Genomic DNA, 21,566 nt, shown 5'->3' with positions numbered 1-21,566 from the left:
AGCGGTCCAGGATGTTTGGGCCTCTGTGGAACAGGTGACGTGTTGGTGGTAACTTGGTAGTTTGCTCTTGAGCTTGGCCTGATTGAAGTCCCCAGCTACAATGAACAAGGCATCGGGATGTTTCGTTTCAAGGCTATTTATGGTGGTGAATATTTCATCCAGTGCGATTTTCACATTCACATGGGGTGGGATGTAAACTGCCGTCAGGATAACGGAGCTGAATTCCCGCGGAAGGTAGAAGGGGTGGCATTTTAGCGTCAGGTATTTCAGGTCCGGGGAGCAGAAGCTCGCCAGTGTTGCTACATCTAGGCACCAGGAGGTGTTGATTAGGAGGCAGACCCCACCTTGCCTGAGGCCGCCATACGGTCCATTCAGTGGATAGAGAAGCCCTCTGGTTGTAGGGCACAGTCCGTTGAAGCAGGAGTGACCCATGTCTCCGTGAAGCAGAGCACACAGCAGTCCCTTAGTTCTCTTTGAAAAGTGAGTCTGGCTTTAGGTTTGTCTAGCTTGTTGTCTAGAGATTGGACATTAGCAGAAGGAGGCCATTCAGCTCATTGAGTCTGGATCGACAAGTGAATGAGCACTGCACCCATGTCCATTCCCTTGTCCACCCTTCCCTATCTTCGTAAACCCATAACCCAAACTGCACATCCCTGGACACTAAAGGGCAATTTATCATGGCCAATCCACCTAAAGTGCACATCTTTGGACTGTGGGAGGAAACCGGAGCAACTGGAGGAAACACACGCAGACACTCCACACATATAGTGGCCCAAGGCCAGAATTAAACCTGGGTCCCTGGTGCTGTAAGGCAGCAATGCTAATCACTGTGCCACCATGCTGCCCTCCCCCACTGGCAAACCTGCCTGTGAGGCACCGTTAAATTGCTTGTCCATCAAACGTGTCCGGCCTCAGATGGAGTACAACGTATAATTCTGATCATCATGTAATTGAAAGATACATTGTCACTGCATAGGATGCAGCAAATGGCAGCTGAACTGTTGACTGGCATTCAATAGTTTAGTGCCAGGGTACCAGTGTGCCCAGGTGGCACCAGCAGTGTCAGAGTACAACCCAGCCAAAAGGGCATGCACCTGGGGGGCCTGTAAACCCCTGGGAGACCCCCGCGAGTGCCGTTACTGTCTGGTCCCCATCTGTGGAGACCAGCACTAAACAGCACTCGCCTGAGGTCTCCAAGACAAGGTAGATTCCTCAGGCACCTCAGGAATTTACACATTAAAGTGACACTACCTGTCTTGTTCCAGAATGCAGATTTGCTAAAACGTGATCCTGCCCACAATGGACGGGATTCACATCGCAATGTCTCGCAGGATCAAGTTAGCCGGCTAGATTCTGGGAGCGGGGTCTCCTGTCTTTTATTAGCCACACTGCACTGCGGCGACCTGCTATTCGGGCGCAGCGTGGCCATTAAATTACGCCCATTGTCTAGTTCCCCTTAAATGTATCTAAATTACTTGTTTCAACCACAAGGAGCGGGGGGGGGATGTGGGTCCCCAGTCTGAGTCGGTCATGGCGCTCAGCATGGCCGCTGGAGGCAGCCGCCGTGCACATGTGTGGACTCAAAACCGGAAGTGCAGAGGTCCATATCCGCAGCTAAAGCTGAGTGAATTACCCTGGGTCCCTGCTAGCCCCCTGCAGGTCATTGAATCAACTCCACTTTCCCCCACAAATCTCCAGAGTAAAACGGCAGGGTTTTTACACCGGTGTGTGGCCATATTCCCATTTTGGGAGAACCCAGCCCCAGATTTCCCGCCGCAGCTAGCACTCTGTGCAGAGGTCAGGGTTGCACACAGTGCATTACGAAGGGCTACTGTACTCATTGCAAGAACTCCATTCCCTTTCAACCGAAGCTTTCAACATCAGAAGCAATCATCAGTTGAGGAGGGTGAAAATAGAGGAGAACAATAAAGGGAAAATAATTTATCTGCTGAAAATCATATTTCAAAGCTCAATCTCATTGGTCAAGGAGAAGTGGAAAATGATCGGAAGTGAGAAGCAATAATTTTCTGATATAACATCACCTCAAGGCCAAACTGCTTCACCCTTAATGATGGTATTGCATGCACTGAATTTTGTGTTTCCTTGGTGATTAGACACTGAGCTACCAAACAAAGGGCTGTTAAAATCTGATATAGATTTCAGCAACACATAGTAAATCAGTGTTTTTGTTTGATTGCCACAATTGAGTTGGAACATGAACAGTACAATTAAATTGAAGGTGCGTCCTGAATCATATACGTACTGTCTGGTACCGTGACGCGCTAGTTACTCATTATTATAGCATTTGTTTTGTAATGTTTGCTGACAAAATACAGGCACACTTAGTTAAAATGCTTATACATGATACTCAAATGCCCTCTGAAATGGAGGGCAGTTAGGGTCGAGCAATAAATGGTGACCCAGTCAGCGCCGTAAAATGAATAAAACTATTAGCACAATAGTGCACAATATGCAGCACAGTAGCACAAGTGGATAGCACTGTGGCTCCACAGTTCCAGGGTCCCAGGTTCGATTCCTTGCTGGGTCACTGTCAGTGCGGAGTCTGCACATTCTCCCCGTGTCTGCATGGGTTTCCTGCGGGTGCTCCGGTTTCCTCCCACAGTCCAAAGACGTGCAGGTTAGGTGGATTGGCCATGATAAATTGCCCTCAGTGACCAAAAAAAGGTTAGGAGTGGTTATTGGGTTACGGGGATAGGGTGGAAGTGAGGGCTTAAGTGGGTCGGTGCAGACTAGATGGGCCGAATGGCCTCCTTCTGCACTGTATGTTCGATGTTCTATTATATAAATGTCTGCAACCTGTCCCTATTTCATCCAATCCCAACAGTTTCATATACTGACAACATAAATATTAAATAAAAGACGGTAGACCAATTCATGGGCATGGTTGCTCTAACAGCTGTTACGGAGCCTTTGCAAGATTCTGTCCAACGATATCACTGAGTCCTATTAAGGCAAGTGTCTATTTCCCATGCAAACTGCTGCGGAACAAATATTTAGATGTAAAACGCTTTGGAAGCACGATTTTTCAGGAATTGAGTCAGCTAAGTTTGTGTTGGAAAAAGCCATTTTTTTATAGCAACACATGATGTATTATTCAGTTTACTAGTAATGTCATAGCATAAAACCTTGGTGGGTTCAGCATTTCCAAACTTCTGCTGGCATTAATTCTTTTTTCTTTCTTTTTGTTTATAAATTTAGATTACCCAATTATTTTTTCCAATTAAGGGGCAATTTAGTGTGGCCAATACACCTACTCTGCACATTTTTGGGTTGTGGGGGCGAAACCCACGCAGACACGGGGAGAATGTGCAAACTCCACACGGACAGTGACCCAGATCCGGGATCGAACCTGGGACCTCAGCGCCGTGAGGCGGTTGTGCTAACCACTAGGCCACCATGCTGCCCTTGCTGGCATTAATTCTGCCCCAAAGTTGGATTTGTGCATGCATGGATGTGTTTGGAGGATGGCATTATTTGTAAATGTTGGTTTAGAGGCCTGACTCCTTGTAATGGTCAGCAGCATCATCAAGATAAATGATGCCCCAATCCATTTAGACAAGTACACTACCTTCGTCAAAATGCCTTGGGCCATATGGAGTTATTCTTACAGGTATTTTTGAGGCTCTCGGTGGAATGTAACCATGGGCACGATTTAATGGTCACGCTGCGCCCACAAAGCAGATCGCCGTGGCACAACATGGCCAATAGAAGCCGGAGACCCAGCTCCCAGGATCTATCCGGCTAACAACTGTATCTACTGTATCATGAGATCGAACGTGATCTCGTAAGACGTTGCGATGTAAATCCAGCCCATTGTTGGCAGGATCAGTTTTTGGCAAATCTGCATCTGAAAGCAAGACAGCTAGTGTCACTTTAATGTGCAGACTCCTGAGGTACCCAAAGCGTGGGATTAATCGCCGTCACCTCGGAGACCTTGGGCAGCGCCATTCAGCACTGGTCTCCACAAATGGGGATCAGATGGAACGGCACTCGTGGGGGTCCCCCAGGGGCTTAGAGAGGTCCCCAGATGCATGCCCTTTGGGTAGGGTGACACCCTGTCACTGCTAGTGCCACGTGGAACTGACACCCTGGCACTGCCAAGGTGCCAAGCTGGCATTCTTTTTGCATGGGTGTGATTGCTGGGTGTTGGGGGATGAGGATCCCTCCCATAGTGCGTTGGGGCTTGCAGGAAGGTCAAGGGGTAACTTTGTGGGCCTCGGAGATCGGGACGCTATTTAAAAATGGTGCCCTGATCTCTCACTACACCGGCGAGCGGAACCCCTCTGGACGCTATGTGCCCAAAAATGGCATTTCAATCCTGTGATAAAATTGTAGTTTTGTATATGGCAATTCCAACTGGATTGTGTTCAGGTTTGGAAAATAGAATCCCTCTCTGATCCTTGATTTTGTTTTTTTTCTCCTTTGTCAGTGACCCTCAACATGGCTGCGAATACAACAGAAGGAATTGTCAACGCAACGATGACTACAAAATCGCCCGAAGAAATTCTGTACCAGAGTAAGGATGTTTCTTGCTGCTTGTTACTTTGTTTTCTTATTGTAAACCAGCACGAGTCAGCACCTGTACCCCAGCAAGAGTCAGCACCTGTACCCCAACATGAGTCAGCACCTGTATCCCAGCATGAGTCAGCACCTGTACCCCAATAGGGGTCAGCACCTGTACCCCAGCAAGAGTCAGCACCTGTACCCCAGCAAGAATCAGCGCCTGTACCCCAACATGAGTCAGCACCTGTACCCCAATAAGGGTCTGCACCTGTACCCCAGCAAGAGTCAGCACCTGTACCCCAACATGAGTCAGCACCTACACCCCAACATGAGTCAGCACCTGTACTCCAGCATGAGTCAGCACCTGTACTCCAGCATGAGTCAGCACCTGTACCCCAACATGAGTCAGCACCTACACCCCAACATGAGTCAGCACCTGTACTCCAGCATGAGTCAGCACCTGTACCCCAACATGAGTCAGCACCTACACCCCAACATGAGTCAGCACCTGTACTCCAGCATGAGTCAGCACCTGTACCCCAACATGTGTCAGCACCTGTACCCCAGCATGAGTCAGCACCTGTACCCTAACATGAGTCAGCACCTGTACCCTAACATGATTCAGCACCTTCACCCCAACATGAGTCAGCGCCTCTACCCCAACATCAGTCAGCACCTGTACCCCAACATCAGTCAGCACCTGTACCCCAGCATGATTCAGCACCTGTACCCCAGCAAGAGTCAGCACCTGTACCCCAGCATGATTCAGCACCTGTACCCCAGCAAGAGTCAGCACCTGTACCCCAGCCTGAGTCAGCACCTGTACCTCTAAATGAGTCATTACTTGTACCCTAGCATGGGTCAGCACCTGCACCCCAGTATGAATCAGCACATGTACCCCAGTATGAATCAGCACCGATACTCCAGTATGAGTCATTGCCTGTCCCCCAACATGAGTCAGCAGCTGTACCCCAGCATGAATCAGCACTTCTACCTCAACATGGGCCAGCACCTGTACCCCAACATCAGTCAGCACCTGTACCCCAACAACATTGTCAGCACCTGTACCCCAACATCAGTCAACACCTGTACCCCAACATCAGTCAGCACCTGTACCCCAACATCAGTCAGCACCTGTACCCCAGCAAGAGTCAGCACCTGTAACCCAACATCGGTCAGCACCTGTACCCCAACATGAGTCAGCACCTGTACCCCAGCAAGAGTCAGCACCTGTAACCCAACATCGGTCAGCACCTGTAACCCAACATCAGTCAGCACCTGTAACCCAACAACATTGTCAGCACCTGTACCCCAACATGAGTCAGCACCTGTACCCCAACATGAGTCAGCACCTGTATCCCAGTATGAATCAGCACCGATACTCCAGCATGAGTCATTGCCTGTCCCCCAACATGAGTCAGCACCTGTACCCCAGCATTAGACAGCACTTCTACCTCAACATGAGTTAGCACCTGTACCCCACCATCAGTCAGCACCTGTACCCCACCATCAGTCAGCACCTGTACCCCACCATCAGTCAGCACCTGTACCCCACCATCAGTCAGCACCTGTACCCCAACAACATTGTCAGCACCTGTACCCCAACATGAGTCAGCACCTGTACCCCAACACCAGTCAGCACCTGTACCCCAACATCAGTCAGCACCTGTACCCCAACATGAATAAGTACTTGTACCGCAGCATGTGTCAGCACTTGTACCCCGACATCAGTCAGCACCTGTACCCCAACAACATTGTCAGCACCTGTACCCCAACATGAGTCAGCACCTGTACCCCACCATCAGTCAGCACCTGAACCCCAACATCAGTCAGCACCTGTACCCCAACATGAATAAGCACTTGTACCGCAGCATGTGTCAGCACTTGTACCCCGACATCAGTCAGCACCTGTAACCCAACAACATTGTCAGCACCTGTACCCCAACATAAGTCAGCACCTGTACCCCAACATCAGTCAGCACCTGTACCCCAACATCGGTCAGCACCTGTACCCCAACAACATTGTCAGCACCTGTACCCCAACATGAGTCAGCACCTGTACCCCAACACCAGTCAGCACCTGTACCCCAACATCAGTCAGCACCTGTACCCCAACATGAATAAGCACTTGTACCGCAGCATGTGTCAGCACTTGTACCCCGACATCAGTCAGCACCTGTACCCCAACAACATTGTCAGCACCTGTACCCCAACATCAGTCAGCACCTGTACCCCAACATGAATAAGCACTTGTACCGCAGTTGTACCCCGACATCAGTCAGCACCTGTAACCCAACAACATTGTCAGCACCTGTACCCCAACATGAGTCAGCACCTGTACCCCAACATCAGTCAGCACCTGTACCCCAGCATCGGTCAGCACCTGTACCCCAGCATCAGTCAGCACCTGTACCCCAGCATCGGTCAGCACCTGTACCCCAGCATCAGTCAGCACCTGTACCCCAACATGAGTCAGCACCTGTACCCCAACATCAGTCAGCACCTGTACCCCAGCATCGGTCAGCACCTGTACCCCAGCATCAGTCAGCACCTGTACCCCAACATCGGTCAGCGCCTGTACCCCAACATCGGTCAGTACTTGTACCCCAACATCGGTCAGCACTTGTACCCCAACATCAGTCAGCACCTGAAACCCAACATCAGTCAGCGACTGTACCCCAGCATCAGTCGGCACCTGTACCCCAGCATCAGTCAGCACCTGTACCCCAACATCAGTCAGCATCTGTAACCCAACATGAGTCAGCGCCTGTACCCCAACATCAGTCAGCGCCTCTACCCCAACATCAGTCAGCACCTGTACCCCAACATCAGTTAGCACCTGTAACCCAACAACATTGTCAGCACCTGTAACCCAACATGAGTCAGCACTCCAGGTTTTCCAACTACCTTTTCAAACAAAGCTTCCGCACCACTTTTAACAAAGAATCCAGTGCCACGTGTTCCACCTTTCCTTCCAGGCTTCCTTTATCTTGAATTGCAACATGCATCCAAAATTCTTCACAAACCCAGGTATCTATGGTGTGATTCTCTGATCGCGGGACAGAGTGTCGGCGCCGTCCTGAACGCCGTCGCATTTCACAACGGTGCAAAACGGACGTGGGCACTAGCGATTCTGGCCCCCACAGGTGGCCAGAACGGCGCTGGAGCAGTTCACGCCGCTCCAGCCTCACTTCCTGGCGCACACTGGGGATGGTGCTAACCTGCGCATGCACAGTGGTGACGCGCCAACCCGCACATGCGCGGTGACCTTACTGAATGCTCTGGCCCCGACGCCACATGGCGCGGGGGTTCAGGAGCCAGACGCGCAACAAAGTAGGCCCGGGGGGGGAGAGGCCGACCCGCTGATTGGTGGGCCCTGATCGTGGGCTAGACCCCATCGGAGGCTCCCCCTGGGGCTGGAGCCCTCTCCACCCCCCCCCCCCTCCCCCTGCCCCCGGTCCCTTTGTGCAGAGTTCCTGCCAGCAGTGACTAGGTGTGGACAGCGCCAGCGGGACTCCGCCGTTTCCACACGGCCGCTCGGCCAATCTGGGCCGGAGAATCGGTGCCCGCCTGCGGACAGCGGCTTGCGACCGACGCCGCGCCAAACCGTCGGCGCAAATGGCGCCGATTCTCTGCACCTCGGAGAATCGCACGCCAGCGTTGGGGTGGTGTGGCACGGTTCCGGTGATTCTCCGGCACGGGTCTGGGAGAATCGCGCCCCCAGTCCCCAACAGAACATTACTGCTTCAAAAACTGGAAATACCTTACAATTGTTTTAGATTTGTGGCTTTTCTGTGGCGAACCTCTTCAGCTCTTATTTTTCCAGATCTGATTTTGATTTCCATCAGCAGTATCCTGCCCCAAAGCCAGTTTCTTTGATATTTTTTACTTGAATATTCCTGGAGCTCCTTTTCCATTCCCTGGTTTCTAAAACTAACTGTCCTTTAGTTTGTCTGGAGCTTGCTTTTGTGCACTTTCATCCATTGTATGGCTTTGCTGCTTCTCGCATGACTGAGAGCTGTTCACCCTCTCACTTCCTAGCTCCAACTGTAATGAATCCAGCTAAATTTAAACTCAATAAGCCTTCCTACCCTATAGGTGCCACTGGTTACTAAGCAAAGACTTTATTTTTCTCCCAGCTTGTTTACTTTTCACACCGTAATGCTCTCTAAGCAAAATGGAATCACAGTTTTTTCTGAAACTAAAATCCCCCAGATGCAACACACTTTTGTCCAGCATGAATCTAACTATAATATTTCCGTTCCTTACACAGAAACACAAAATTAAACCCACTTAAAACTATACTTTATTTCCGATATTTAACGATACAAATCTCGATCACATAAAACTACCTCTGTTTTGCTGACAAGGCTACAAGGGAAACCTTGAATCAGTTTGGCGGGGAAGGTGAGAGAAAGCTTAAAATTAACACCCAAGAGAAACCATAGATGCAGTGGAACTTGTTTAAGTGCCAATTTCTTCCACTAATCTCCTCCTTCATGAATAGGGCTGCATTTACTTGAACTTTTCATTTAATCAATTGTCACTGAATTCCAAACAACTAGATTCTAGAAAGGAATGAAATGGCTTTTTAATTTGAAACAGAATCTTGTCAGTTGGATGGAAAAGAACTGCAACAAGACACGATTAGGTGGAAACACATCTTGACTATTCCACAAAACTAGATGGTACATTTCCCTCAGTATAAACTAGTCCAAGAGTGCAGCATTCAGATTTTTTCCCCCACCTTTGCTTTCCTCTCTCTTTTCCCAGAATGTCATGCTGAGGTATGGTTTTTCATCATCAAGTGGTCATTCTTCGTGAGCAAGCTTAGATTGTCAGTGTTTCAATGATATTCTATTCGGGCATCCTCGTCACACTGCTGTGTATTCATCTCATCTTCAATCAGCTAATTTCCAAAGAGGGTCACTGGATCAGGAATAGAAACTCTCTTATTTTCCACCACACCTCCCAGTATTCCTACAGTGCTGGGGATGTTGGCTCATTTGACCTCCTCTACTACAACCCTCGTTTAAGGCCAAGTAGCCCAACATAAACCAAAGGCTGACTTTTCACATTGAGGTGAGGAATCTAGGAGCTAGGACTGTCTAAGTCCCAAATACTCTCCTGGAAGAAACAATACCTTGTTGAAATTTTGACCGGTAATGCCCTTAATGGTCATGGAAACAGATTTCCTGTCCAATTAAGGGTGGCAGGTGAATGTTCTGAGCTAGAGGGTCAAAAAGAGGAGCAGATGACTGTAAATATGCAAGGAGGCTTCAACATGAAGGAATCCTCTCAGCTTCTGTTTTAAGAAATTAATTGGAAAATGGAGAAAGTAACCAAGCCACAAACGTAAGGGAAGGGGGGGGGGGGGGGGGGAGTTTTAAACCATCGAGAGGAAGGACTTCAGCTGTATCGCTACCTGGTAGACAGGATCTGTCAGGAATGTGGGCACGACTTCCAGATCCAGGTCTCGTCCACCATTTTTAAAGGTCATGGAATTGGCCCAACTCCACGAAAATCCAGTCCTGTGTCTTGGCCAGTTTAATTTTCAAAACAGTTAGGCCGCATATCTCTGGAAGTGGATCTATGTGTCGGTTGGCACTCTGTAATACATTTTGTTGCGTCACATTGACTCAGATCAAGCAGCTTACTGTTTTATTGGTAGATTTTGTTTTATATTAATAAGTCATTGTTCTTTACGTGGGGTGTCCTTGTGGCAGTCCTACCCCAGGGCCAGAAGTTCTGGGTTTGAGTCCAACACCAGGACTTGTCATTGACCACGGAAGGAGTGTTCATGACATGGTTCAATGGGCTGATAATCTGCTCGGGGATCCTTCCCCCACCATTCGCCAAAGGGTAACAAACAGTGGGGGTGTGAAGACAACATGAGCTTTCCTTCACCCATGTCTTCTGATAAGAACAGATGATATTGTTGAAATGCGAGCTCCACATTAACTGAATTCTTTTTTGTGTTCCAGGTTCTGGTGCGATTGTAGCTGTCATTGTAATTGGAGTGATAATTATATTCACCCTGGTATTGGTCACTGTAAAGCATTGCAACAGGTAATAAAGAAACTAAGCAATGCTACTTGCAATACTGATTTATCTGTTCATTCATAGAACATAGAACATAGAACATAGAACAATACAGCGCAGTACAGGCCCTTCGGCCCACGATGTTGCACCGACATGGGAAGTCAAAAACTAAAGGCCATCTAACCTACACTATGCCATTATCATCCATATGCTTATCCAATAAACTTTTAAATGCCCTCAATGTTGGCGAGTTCACTACTGTTGCAGGTAGGGCATTCCACGGCCTCACCAATCTTTGTGTAAAAAACCTACCTTTGACCTCTGTCCTATATCTATTACCCCTCAATTTAAAGCTATGTCCCCTCGTGCTAGCCACCTCCATCCGCGGGAGAAGGCTCTCACTGTCCACCCTATCTAACCCTCTGATCATTTTGTATGCCTCTATTAAGTCACCTCTTAACCTTCTTCTCTCTAACGAAAACAACCTCAAGTCCATCAGCCTTTCCTCATAAGATTTTCCCTCCATACCAGGCAACATCCTGGTAAATCTCCTCTGCACCCGTTCCAAAGCTTCCACGTCCTTCCTATAATGAGGCGACCAGAACTGTACGCAATACTCCAAATGCGGCCGTACCAGAGTTTTGTACAGCTGCAACATGACCTCATGGCTCCGGAACTCAATCCCTCTACCAATAAAGGCCAACACACCATAGGCCTTCTTCACAACCCTATCAACCTGGGTGGCAACTTTCAGGGATCTATGTACATGGACACCGAGATCCCTCTGCTCATCCACGCTGCCAAGAATTTTACCATTAGCCAAATATTCCGCATTCCTGTTATTCTTTCCAAAGTGAATCACCTCACAATACTCTACATTTAACTCCATTTGCCACCTCTCAGCCCAGCTCTGCAGCTTATCTATGTCCCTCTGTAACCTGCAACATCCTTCCACACGGTCTACAATTCCACCGACTTTAGTGTCGTCTGCAAATTTACTCACCCAACCTTCTGTGCCCTCCTCTAGGTCATTTAGAAAAATGACAAACAGCAACGGCCCTAGAACAGATCCTTGTGGTACGCCACTCGTAACTGAACTCCATTCTGAACATTTCCCATCAACCACCACCCTCTGTCTTCTTTCAACTAGCCAATTTCTGATCCACATCTCTAAATCACCCTCAATCCCCAGCCTCCATATTTTCTGCAATAGCCGACCGTGGGTAACCTTATCAAACGCTTTACTGAAATCCATATACACCACATCAACTGCTCTACCCTCGTCTACCTGTTCAGTCACCTTCTCAAAGAACTCGATAAGGTTTGTGAGGCAAGACCTACCCTTCACAAAACCATGCTGACTATCCCTAATCATATTATTCCTAGCTAGATGATTATAAATCGTATCTCTTATAATCCCCTCCAAGCCTTTACCCACAACAGACGTGAGGCTCACCGGCCTATAGTTACCGGGGTTATCTCTACTCCCCTTCTTGAACAAAGGGACCACATTTGCTACCCTCCAGTCCTCTGGCACTATTCCTGTAGCCAATGATGACATAAAAATCAAAGCCAAAGGCTCAGCAATCTCTTCCCTGGCTTCCCAGAGAATCCTAGGATAAATTCCATCAGGCCCCGGGGACTTATCTATTTTCACCTTGTCCAGAATTGCCAACACTTCTTCCCTACGCACCTCAATGCCATCTATTCTAATAGCCTGGGTCTCAGAATTCTCCTCCACAACATTATCTTTTTCCTGAGTGAATACTGACGAAAAGTATTCATTTAGTATCTCGCTTATCTCCTCAGCCTCCACACACAACTTCCCACCACTGTCCTTGACTGGCCCTACTCTTACCCTAGTCATTCTTTTATTCCTGACATAGCAATAGAAAGCTTTTGGGTTTTCCTTGATCCTACCTGCCAAAGACTTCTCATGTCCCCTCCTTGCTCGTCTTAGCTCTCTCTTTAGATCCTTCCTCGCTTCCTTGTAACTATCAAGCGCCCCAACTGAAACTTCACACCTCATCTTCACATAGGCCTCCTTCTTCCTCTTAACAAGAGATTCCACTTCTTTGGTAAACTACGGTTCCCTCGCTCTACCCCTTCCTCCCTGCCTGACGGGTACGTACTTATCAAGATCGTTCAATCAAAAGCCCCAAATGTAAAAGTAGTTAGATACACAAGCTGTCGGGTGGGCACGGTGGCGCACTGATTAGCACTGCTGCCTCGTGGCACTGAGGACACGGGTTCGATCCCGAAAAGTCTTCATACTGACTGGAAGGGTCATGTGTGAGATAGGTTTGAAGAGTCTTGATCCAACTTTTACTGAACAAGCATAAAACTGATTTTTGCAAGCTCACCCAAAGAATTTGCAGCAGTTTTCCATCCAGGGAGCCCAAAGCATACCCAAAGGGTTTTGCATAGTTATCAGGTTGTTTGCATCACAGAATACCTACAGTGCAAAAAGATGCTGACTTTCTGAAAAAGTACCCCACCCAGGCCCACACCCCCACCTTGGAACCCTATAACCCCACCTAACCTTTGGACATTAAGGGACAATTTTAGCATGGCCAGTCCACCTAACCCGCACATCTTTGGACTGGAGGAAACCAGAGCACCTGGAGCAAACCCACGCAGATATGGGGAGAAAGTGCAAATTCCACCCAGTCACCCGAGGCTGGAATTGAACCCGGGTCCCTGGCGCTGTGAGCATCAGTGCTAACCACTGTGCCACCTGCAAAATACAGGGTTTAAAGGAACTTTTTTTCATATAAATTTAAAGTACCCAATTAATTTTATTTTCCAAGGGGTGAGATTTGTGGAGGAAGCAAACACTGGAAGATAAGTGGAGACCAATGACGAAGTTACCCAAGCTGTGATTGGGGGGGGAAGAGTCAGAGGGAATGGCTTCGGAGGATCAGTGGGTGGCAGTGACGGGTAGGCAAGAGATTAGTAGAGAAAACAAAACAGTGGACATAAGGGGATCCCAACAACACTTGCTCCAGCTGGAGAGATTGGTGAAGAGGGTGGGGTTTGTGGTAGGACATCGGAGGAGGGTGCCAGCACTGGAGGGAGGGATGGCATGGGGTACAGAAAGTGCATTGCAGGGGTGGAATGGGGTGGCATAGGAAGAAAGGGTGGAATCGGGTGGGATGGGGGTGTTATGAGAGAGGCGAAAGGAATGGGATGGGAAAGATGGAATGGCATGAGATGGGGATTTAAAGAAGTGTTGCAATAAATGTTGCTGGTTGCTGTAAGTGTTGCTGGCAGCATGGCAGCACAAGTGGCTAGCACTGTGGCTTCACAGCGCTAGGGTCCCAGGTTCGATTCCCCGCTGGGTCACTGTCTGTTCGGAGTCTGCACGTTCTCCCCGTGTCTGCGTGGTTTTCCTGCGGGTGCTCCGGTTTCCTCCAACAATCCAAAGACATGCAGCTTAGGTGGATTGGCCATCCTAAATTGCCCTTAGTGACCAGAAAGGTTAGATTGAAAGGGGCTGGTTAAGCACAGGGCTAAAGAGCTGGCTTTTGAAGCAGACCAAGGCAGGCTAGCAGCACGGTTCAATTCCGATACCAGCCTCCCCGAACAGGCGCCGGAATGTGGCGACTAGGGGCTTTTCACAGTAACTTCATTTGAAGCCTATTTGTGACAATAAGCGATTTTCATTTTTTTCATTTTTTCATGGGGTCATTGGTTAGGGGGATAGGGTGGAAGTGGGTCGGTGCAGACTCAATGGGCGGAATGGCCTCCTTCTGCACTGTATGTTCTATAAGTAAAGATACCAATTTCACCTTCAATGGTTTGCAGATTTTGTATAACATTTGTATCTTGATGGCAGCCATGGTTTAGATTGTATTGTGGCAGTAGCAAAAATCAGAAGAACCTAGACTCCAGGTCTTTCACTACCTGTGAGGAGTACTGGGGAGAATAATTAGAAGGTTATTAATATTAATTTCAGAATATTTTATAGATAATCTCTTCTTTGTAAAGAATATATGCTGTAGGCTGGAATAGAGATGAAAGAAAGTAAAATGAGATGAAGGTAGGGATGTGTGGGTGGTGGAGGGGTTGGTGGGAGAGGGGGGGGATAGAAACTGTAAGGTAGTGGCAAGGCCCCTGGAGCTGGAATAGACTGAGATGGAAGCCGTGGGAAAGGAAACGGAATTTCCAGAGGGAAAAAAATACTTCTCTTACGGTCCCAGTTGATGTTATAACTGGAAGGTTCCAGAATGGAATCCTGACTCAAAAGACTGTAAATGTTATTTTTTATAAATAAAATGTTGAGGAACAGAGTCAAAGGATTAGTTTCAACAGCAAAAAAAATAATTTATTAAACATGAAAAAATTGGATAATTATATAATACTCCTTTACTCTCCCCTTAGCTTAACAATTACACTCAGATGGTCACCACACTACCAGAAGGATATGGAGACTTTAGAGATGGTGCAGACGAGATTTACCAGGATGTTGCCTGGTATGGAGGGCATTAGATATGAGGAGAGGTTGAATAAACTTGGTTTGTTCTCACTGCAACAAAGGAGGTTGAGGGGCGACCTGATAGAGGTCTACAAAATTATGAGGGGCATAGACAGAGTAGATAGTCAGAGACTTTTTCCCAGGGTAGAGGGGTCAATTACTAGGGGACATAGGTTTAAGGTGTGAGGGGAAGGTTTAGAGGAGAAGTATGAGGTACGTATTTTACACCGAGGGTAGTGGGTGCCTGGAACTCGCTACCAGAGGAGGTGGTGGAAGCAGGGACGATAGTGACATTTAAGGGGCATCTTGATAAATACACGAGTAGAGGGATATGGACCTCGGAAGTGTAGCAGATTTTAGTTTAGACAGGCAGCATGGTCGGCGCAGGCTTGAAGGTCCTAAGGTCCTGAGGTCCTGTTCCTGTGCTGTACTTTTCTTTGTTCTTTGTTCTTTGTTCATTCAAACACAAAGTTCCTTTTAAGCACACAAGATGACTATGGTCAAATACACACACACTCCACTCTGAACCCAAGTTAGTGTCTATGGATTTCTCCTCAGAATCCCCCAGATGACTATCACATGAGAGTTTCTGAACTCCACTCCTAAAAATGTACTTTAAAATCTTCTTTCATAATAATGCTTTTCCGAAATCAAGTTCCAATTTCCAAATGATACTGTTAAGCAAATCGTCCGCTCCACTTTTTACAGCTAATCCACTCCAAAGTTTACACCAACTCCATTAGGATTTCTTAGTCTTAACTGCTGTAAAAATTGTTAACAATTGCTTTAATTCACAACTCCCAGACTCGAATAAAATGGCATCAAACGTTTCATTTACTTCTGAACTTTGCTGTCCCCCTTTAAATCTGGTTACTGCAATGGTCTCTTTAACGCAGAACATTTTGTTTACTCTTCATTGAATTCTTCTGAACAATACCTTGGTCTCTATTCTTTTAACTCCAGTTGTCTTAAATGTTCTTTCTGTCCCAATTTCCTGGGTATCTGGACTGTAACTTGTTCCTTCGGAAGCCTGCATCTTTGCAACTCCCTTGTGCTGTCCGGCTTCTCCTGGAAGAGTTGAAAGATGTTTACACTCTGGTCTCATATCTCTAACTGCTATATCCAGCTAAAATTAAAACTCAAAAGCTTTACTACCCTTACAAGGACCTCCACTTGGTAAGCAATGCCCGCATACTTCTACTGGCCTATATATTCTTCACGCCGTAACCCTCTCTAAGCCTAATAGAGACAGAGTTGAAACTGAACCAACCCTCACACAGACAAACATCTTTGTCCAGCATGAATCTAACTGTAGGTTTCTCTCTTCTAGACATCGAAAAATTAAATTAAACACACTTAAAACTTTACCATGGGCTGGATTCTCCCGTTCCCCCAGCCACATGTTTCTCAGTAGTGCAACATTCACTAGTGATCATAGAATCACAAATTTACAATGCAGAAGGAGGCCATTCAGCCCATCGAGTCTGCATCTGCTCTTTGAAAGAGCAGCCTACCCAAGCCCACACCTCCACCCTATCCCCATAACCCAGTGATGGGATTCTCTACTCCAGCCACTTGTCAATGGGATTTCCCATTTAAGCCGTCGCAAAACCTGCAGACTCACTGCTCGCGGGAACAAAGAATCCCAATGGCCAATTTCCAGAGGAATCCGGCGCTTATTTCTAATGTTTATCAGTGCCTACCAATGCTTACACATCCCTTAATACTCCCTTTATTTTCCTCACACTTTTAAATTATACAAAGGGAAAATTTGATGAGAATGCAGGGACAAGAAAGTTTTTAATGGAGTAGGAGCAAAAGCTGACATGGTTCCCTTGTGTGCTTGTGGTTAATATTTTATGTTGTTATATTTCTGAGTACCTGGAAATGTATGGACTATAATCACCTATTCCCATATTTTTTACATTCTCAGACACAGAACAATCAATAGTTTGGATGTAGCTGTTACACAAATGTCACAACGCTAACAATTGATTTTATTCTGTAGGCAAAACAGATTGAAAAGAGATCTGGCACCAAAGTCGTCAAAACATCCCTCAAGCCCATTTCCAAAGAGCAGTCTAACCACAAGCACACCAATATCGCAGATTTCTGGTTCGTTGAGTATTCCAATGGAGAGGAAATATTAACTGAACTGCTAATGGCATTGGGACAGAAGCGTGCTTTCACAGACCATGAATCCGGACTATTTGGGCCACATGAGTGTGAAATAAATGCATTGTTAAAATGACTGTCATTATCCATTTTCCCAGCGAATGATTATCACCTAGTTCACTTGCTACCTAGGCGGCACCTGGCTTTTCCAGGCTGCAGCACTGTGGGAAAGAAAGCAGTTTCAACAATGATGGTAATTTCTTGACAGATGCACGGGATGACAGCTCCTCGAGAAACCTTTTCATTTTGTCTACTAATGTGCCAGATAAAGCTCTTTTTTATTCAAGTCGTGGAAATAATTGATCTTTACTGCTGGATTAGAATATAGAATGTGAGAAAAACAGAGACAAGGAAAGCCCACCAAGCTTAATCCTCTAACTCTCATTATAACATCTGAGTGTATTTTGAAAAATACAAATGATACAAGCCTTTATTAACTTGTTGGTAAAATATCCCAAATGTTTACCTCTCTGATTAAGAGTATACGTGAATGGAATTGGAACCACAGAGAAACTGAAAAAGGAACCCAAGAGTCAAAGTGGACACAATTGTCTCCAAAGTATTTGAGTTTTCTGATGTGATTTCCATTTTTTTCATTCATTCACTGCATTATCTGCACATTGCAAGTTCCATTCTAAGTTTATCTGCGTCAGCCTAGTTTCATTCGTATGTACCTGTGACCTTTGTTGTTTGACTATGTGCAATACTTTACATTTATCAGTGTTAAATTTAATTTGCAGATTTTCTACCCAAATATGTAACTGACATAAAGGCTTTCGAAAATCTTTCGCGTTAATTTCCTCTGGTCATTTCGGTATCAATGAAACAACAGGGGCCCAAGCACTGAATCCCATGAGCCTCCAGTCTGACATTCATGACCTTGGCTTTCTGTTTTTAGCCACATTCCTTTCTGGTACCATGTTAGAATTCCTATTCCTACAGCGTGGAGCCTGATTGAGCCTCATTGAGCCTGCGCCAATCCTCTGAAAGAGCATCCTACCTAGGCCCACTCCCCAAAACCCCACCTAACCTACACAAAGAGGCAATTTAGTATGGCCAATCCACCTAAACCTGCACTTCTTTGGACTGTGCGAGGAAACCAGAGCACCCGGAGGAAACCCACGCAGACACGGGGAGAAAGTACAAACTCCACACAGTCATCCAAGGTCGTAATTGAACATGGATCTTTGGTGCTGTGAGCCAGCAATGCTAACCACTTTGCCACCTGTGCCTGCTTGTTATTTAATTTGGAGCATATAAAATGGAATTTTTCCAAAAACCTGAAAATGTAGGTAAACTGTATCAAGGATGTTCAAATACCGACTTTATCACTAATGCCCTCAAAAAAATGAAGATGTTAGTCTAGCAGGATGATTTCCTTTTAAATCCATTTTGCCTGACTTTTAGTAAGTTATTGCTTGGAATAAATTGTATGATTTTACTTATTATTAATTCTTAATAGGTTAATGGATAGATAGTTGCCTAAATCAGATCTGCTGAGTCTTTTGGCAGATTTGTATACAGTAAGAATGTGGGCATCTCCAGTCCCGACAGATGCGCCCTGCCATTAAAATATTTTCTGCTAAAACATGTAATGAAGGAAGTTCTGTTCAAACCATTTACATTTGCAGGTTTCATAAACCTGATGGTTTAGTTTAAAAGACAGTGCATTTTCTGTATTCCACGGAAACAGTGATGTTATTTTGTTTTCAAGTTCTAACTTTTCAATGTCGAGGTTCTTGGCTACATTTATTTGTACAGTAATACAGTCGCGAATTACTTGTAATTTATTTTGTTCGCCCCTGTGATGAGATGTTTCCAAGAGTCGGCCACATATTGTGGCACTGAGAGAAGTTACAGCCAAAGGAAATTAAAGATGACACGTGGGCAGACTAATCTGTATTGAATAGTTTTTGCTTACTTTTTTGTGTGAATGCATTTGTTAGAATTAGAGAGTCTGGTATTAGCAGACTAGTATAGTTGATTATAGAGTTTTCCTGATCCACAGCCTCTGTCAGGTATGTGCAGTGCCATTCAGGAAGAAGAATCACACAAAGACAGCAACAGCCCTGGGCATACTAGGGCGGAATGTAATACTGGTCCAAGGACAGTTTCTTGTTTGAGGAAACAGACACTCAAAAATAAATAAATGTCGAACTTGTTTGTAAAGTTAACTTTGTTATAGAAAACCTGACCTTAAAAACATTAGAACTTTACATGAAGTTATGAAGAGAATGTTTTTTTTTTTAAATTTAGATTACCCAATTATTTTTTCCAATTAAGGGGCAATTTAGCGTGATCAATCCACCTACCCTGCACATCTTTGGGTTGTGGGGGTGAAACCCACGCATACACGGGGAGAATGCGCAAACTCCACACGGACAGTGACCCAGGGCCGGGATTCGAACCCGGGTCCTCAGCGCCGTAGGCAGCAATGCTAACCACTGTGCCACCGTGCTGCCATGAAGAGAATGTTGATTGCTTACATTCAAAGTGGCATATTGAAGGCTCAAGTTACTTTATTTTGGTAGTATGTGAAACTGGTTTTACTATTGCACAATCAATTTTGTTATTACAGAGTAGCTGAAAATTAATGAATGGCACCTTTTTTTCCCTGTTCATAAATATAAGGGGCGGGATTCTCCTTTCTGGGGACTAAGTCCCCACACCAGCGGGAAAACCTGCGCGAACCACTCAGGCGTCAACAGCCCCCGAAAGTGCGGAATTCTCCGCACGTTCGGGGGCTAGGTGGACACCGGAGGGGTTGGTGCCCCGCCAGCTGGCGCCAAAGGGACTGCGCGAGTTAGTGCATGTGCCGAAGGGCTGGCGTGATCTCCCGCATGCATGGAACTGCCGGTGTGGTTCCGCACATGCGCAGACCGGCTGCCGTATTCTGGCGGATGTTCAGAGGGTTGTCTTCTCCGCGCCGGAGGACCATGTCTAACCCATGCTAGGGCAACTGGTCAGAAACGGGCGGTCGCTCGGCCCATCGAGGCCTGGAGAATTGCCTGGGGGTGGGGCGCTGCCAACGGCACCCGACCGGCATGGCGTGAACCCCGCTCCCGCCCAAAAACCGACGCGGGAGAATACGGCACCCGGTGTCGGGGCGGGATTCGCGCCGCCCCCGGGGATTCTCCGACCTGGTGGGGGGTCAGAGAATCCCGCTGAAGGTCTCAGGCAAGCGACCACTCAGAAGCGGCGGTTGTAGTAAAGTTTTGATTTTTTTTCTCCTTACTATTTGCACCTCCCACTCCCCAAAAGGACTCCCGCACCAGGCCCACACCCAGGCCGGGGTATTTATGGCCCAGCAGTCCCAGAAAAGGTGGGCAGCCTCGTCCCCTCATCTGGGTAAATCGTATTCAGATGAGCCCACATGGACTCTGAGGTTGCAGATCCCTGGACTTCCTGTAGAGTTATAACAATTAAATAATTAAAATCTGCCTTCACACGCAAGCTAGTTGATACCATTTACACCACAGTGCCATGCTACTCTGACAATTGAAGCAGTACATGAAACAATTGGGTAATAGTACTTTGATAGTCATTATGTAGAAAATGCTGTTTTGAGACTAAGTGGGCGGGTACTTTCCATCCCCCAGCAGCCCCCCCCCCCCCCCCCCCCCCCGGGCATGTTTTCCAGCATCAGAGGCAACTCATCATTGGCCGCTAGTGGGATCTTCCAGTTCCGCCGATGTCTACGGAATTTTGCGTGCCTAATCCGTCCCGTTGCAGGGGGACCCATTGCGGGGACGTCACGTTTGGGTGGGAAGGGCCAGGAAATCCCACCCAGTAACTAAGTTTTCAAAACAAAACAAGTCCACTAAACATCAGCTCCATGTCTGTCAGCTTGGCTCGGTGGTAACTAGCATTCAAGTCATACAGTTTTGTGTTCATGTCCCGTTCCATGAATTTGAGTTCATAATCGAGGCTGATACTTCAGTACAGCACTGAGAGAGAGGCACAGTGTTGGAGGTTGTCCTCTTCCTGGTAGAATATTAAACTGAGCTCTTACCGATGTAGAATATGCAATTATGTTATTTGATGTCCTCCGGGCATCCCAATGTTTCACAGCCAAATTATTATAATTACTCACTATGCAGGACAATGTGGCATCTAATTTGCACAAAGCTGGGTCCCAAAAAAGTGTTACAGACAGGAGAGAGATAGGCAAACTGCACTGATTTCTTCTCACCGCTGATCAGGTGTCCTGAGCAAGAGTCCTTGAACAGCAACACCATAACAGATGAACTGGGTCTCTTTTCTTTTTGGTTCTTGTTGGGTTCCTACAATATGAGAAAAATTCCAACATTGTATATTCAAAATGTTATTCTTATTACTATTTTTAAAA

The 21,566-nt window shown here is 46.7% G+C and overlaps 1 protein-coding gene across 1 annotated transcript in view; it reads left to right on the top strand.

Annotated features, from left to right (window-relative positions):
* LOC119967317 (non-compact myelin associated protein) overlaps positions 1 to 19,114 on the top strand; it is a 31,119-nt gene extending 12,005 nt beyond the window's left edge. Inside the window, exons 2-4 of the mRNA XM_038799681.1 lie at positions 4,451 to 4,537; positions 10,509 to 10,593; positions 17,052 to 19,114. Coding sequence (XP_038655609.1) covers positions 4,462 to 4,537; positions 10,509 to 10,593; positions 17,052 to 17,193 — 303 coding nt within the window. The 5' untranslated portion in view covers positions 4,451 to 4,461 and the 3' untranslated portion in view covers positions 17,194 to 19,114. The remainder of the gene's footprint in view (positions 1 to 4,450; positions 4,538 to 10,508; positions 10,594 to 17,051) is intronic.
* The last annotated feature ends 2,452 nt before the right edge of the window (positions 19,115 to 21,566 follow it).

This window comes from Scyliorhinus canicula, chromosome 1 (genome assembly GCF_902713615.1).
Source record: "Scyliorhinus canicula chromosome 1, sScyCan1.1, whole genome shotgun sequence".
Lineage (NCBI taxonomy): Eukaryota > Metazoa > Chordata > Chondrichthyes > Carcharhiniformes > Scyliorhinidae > Scyliorhinus > Scyliorhinus canicula.
Note: the sequence above shows the minus strand (reverse complement) of the source record. Positions and strands in the feature narration are given on the sequence as shown.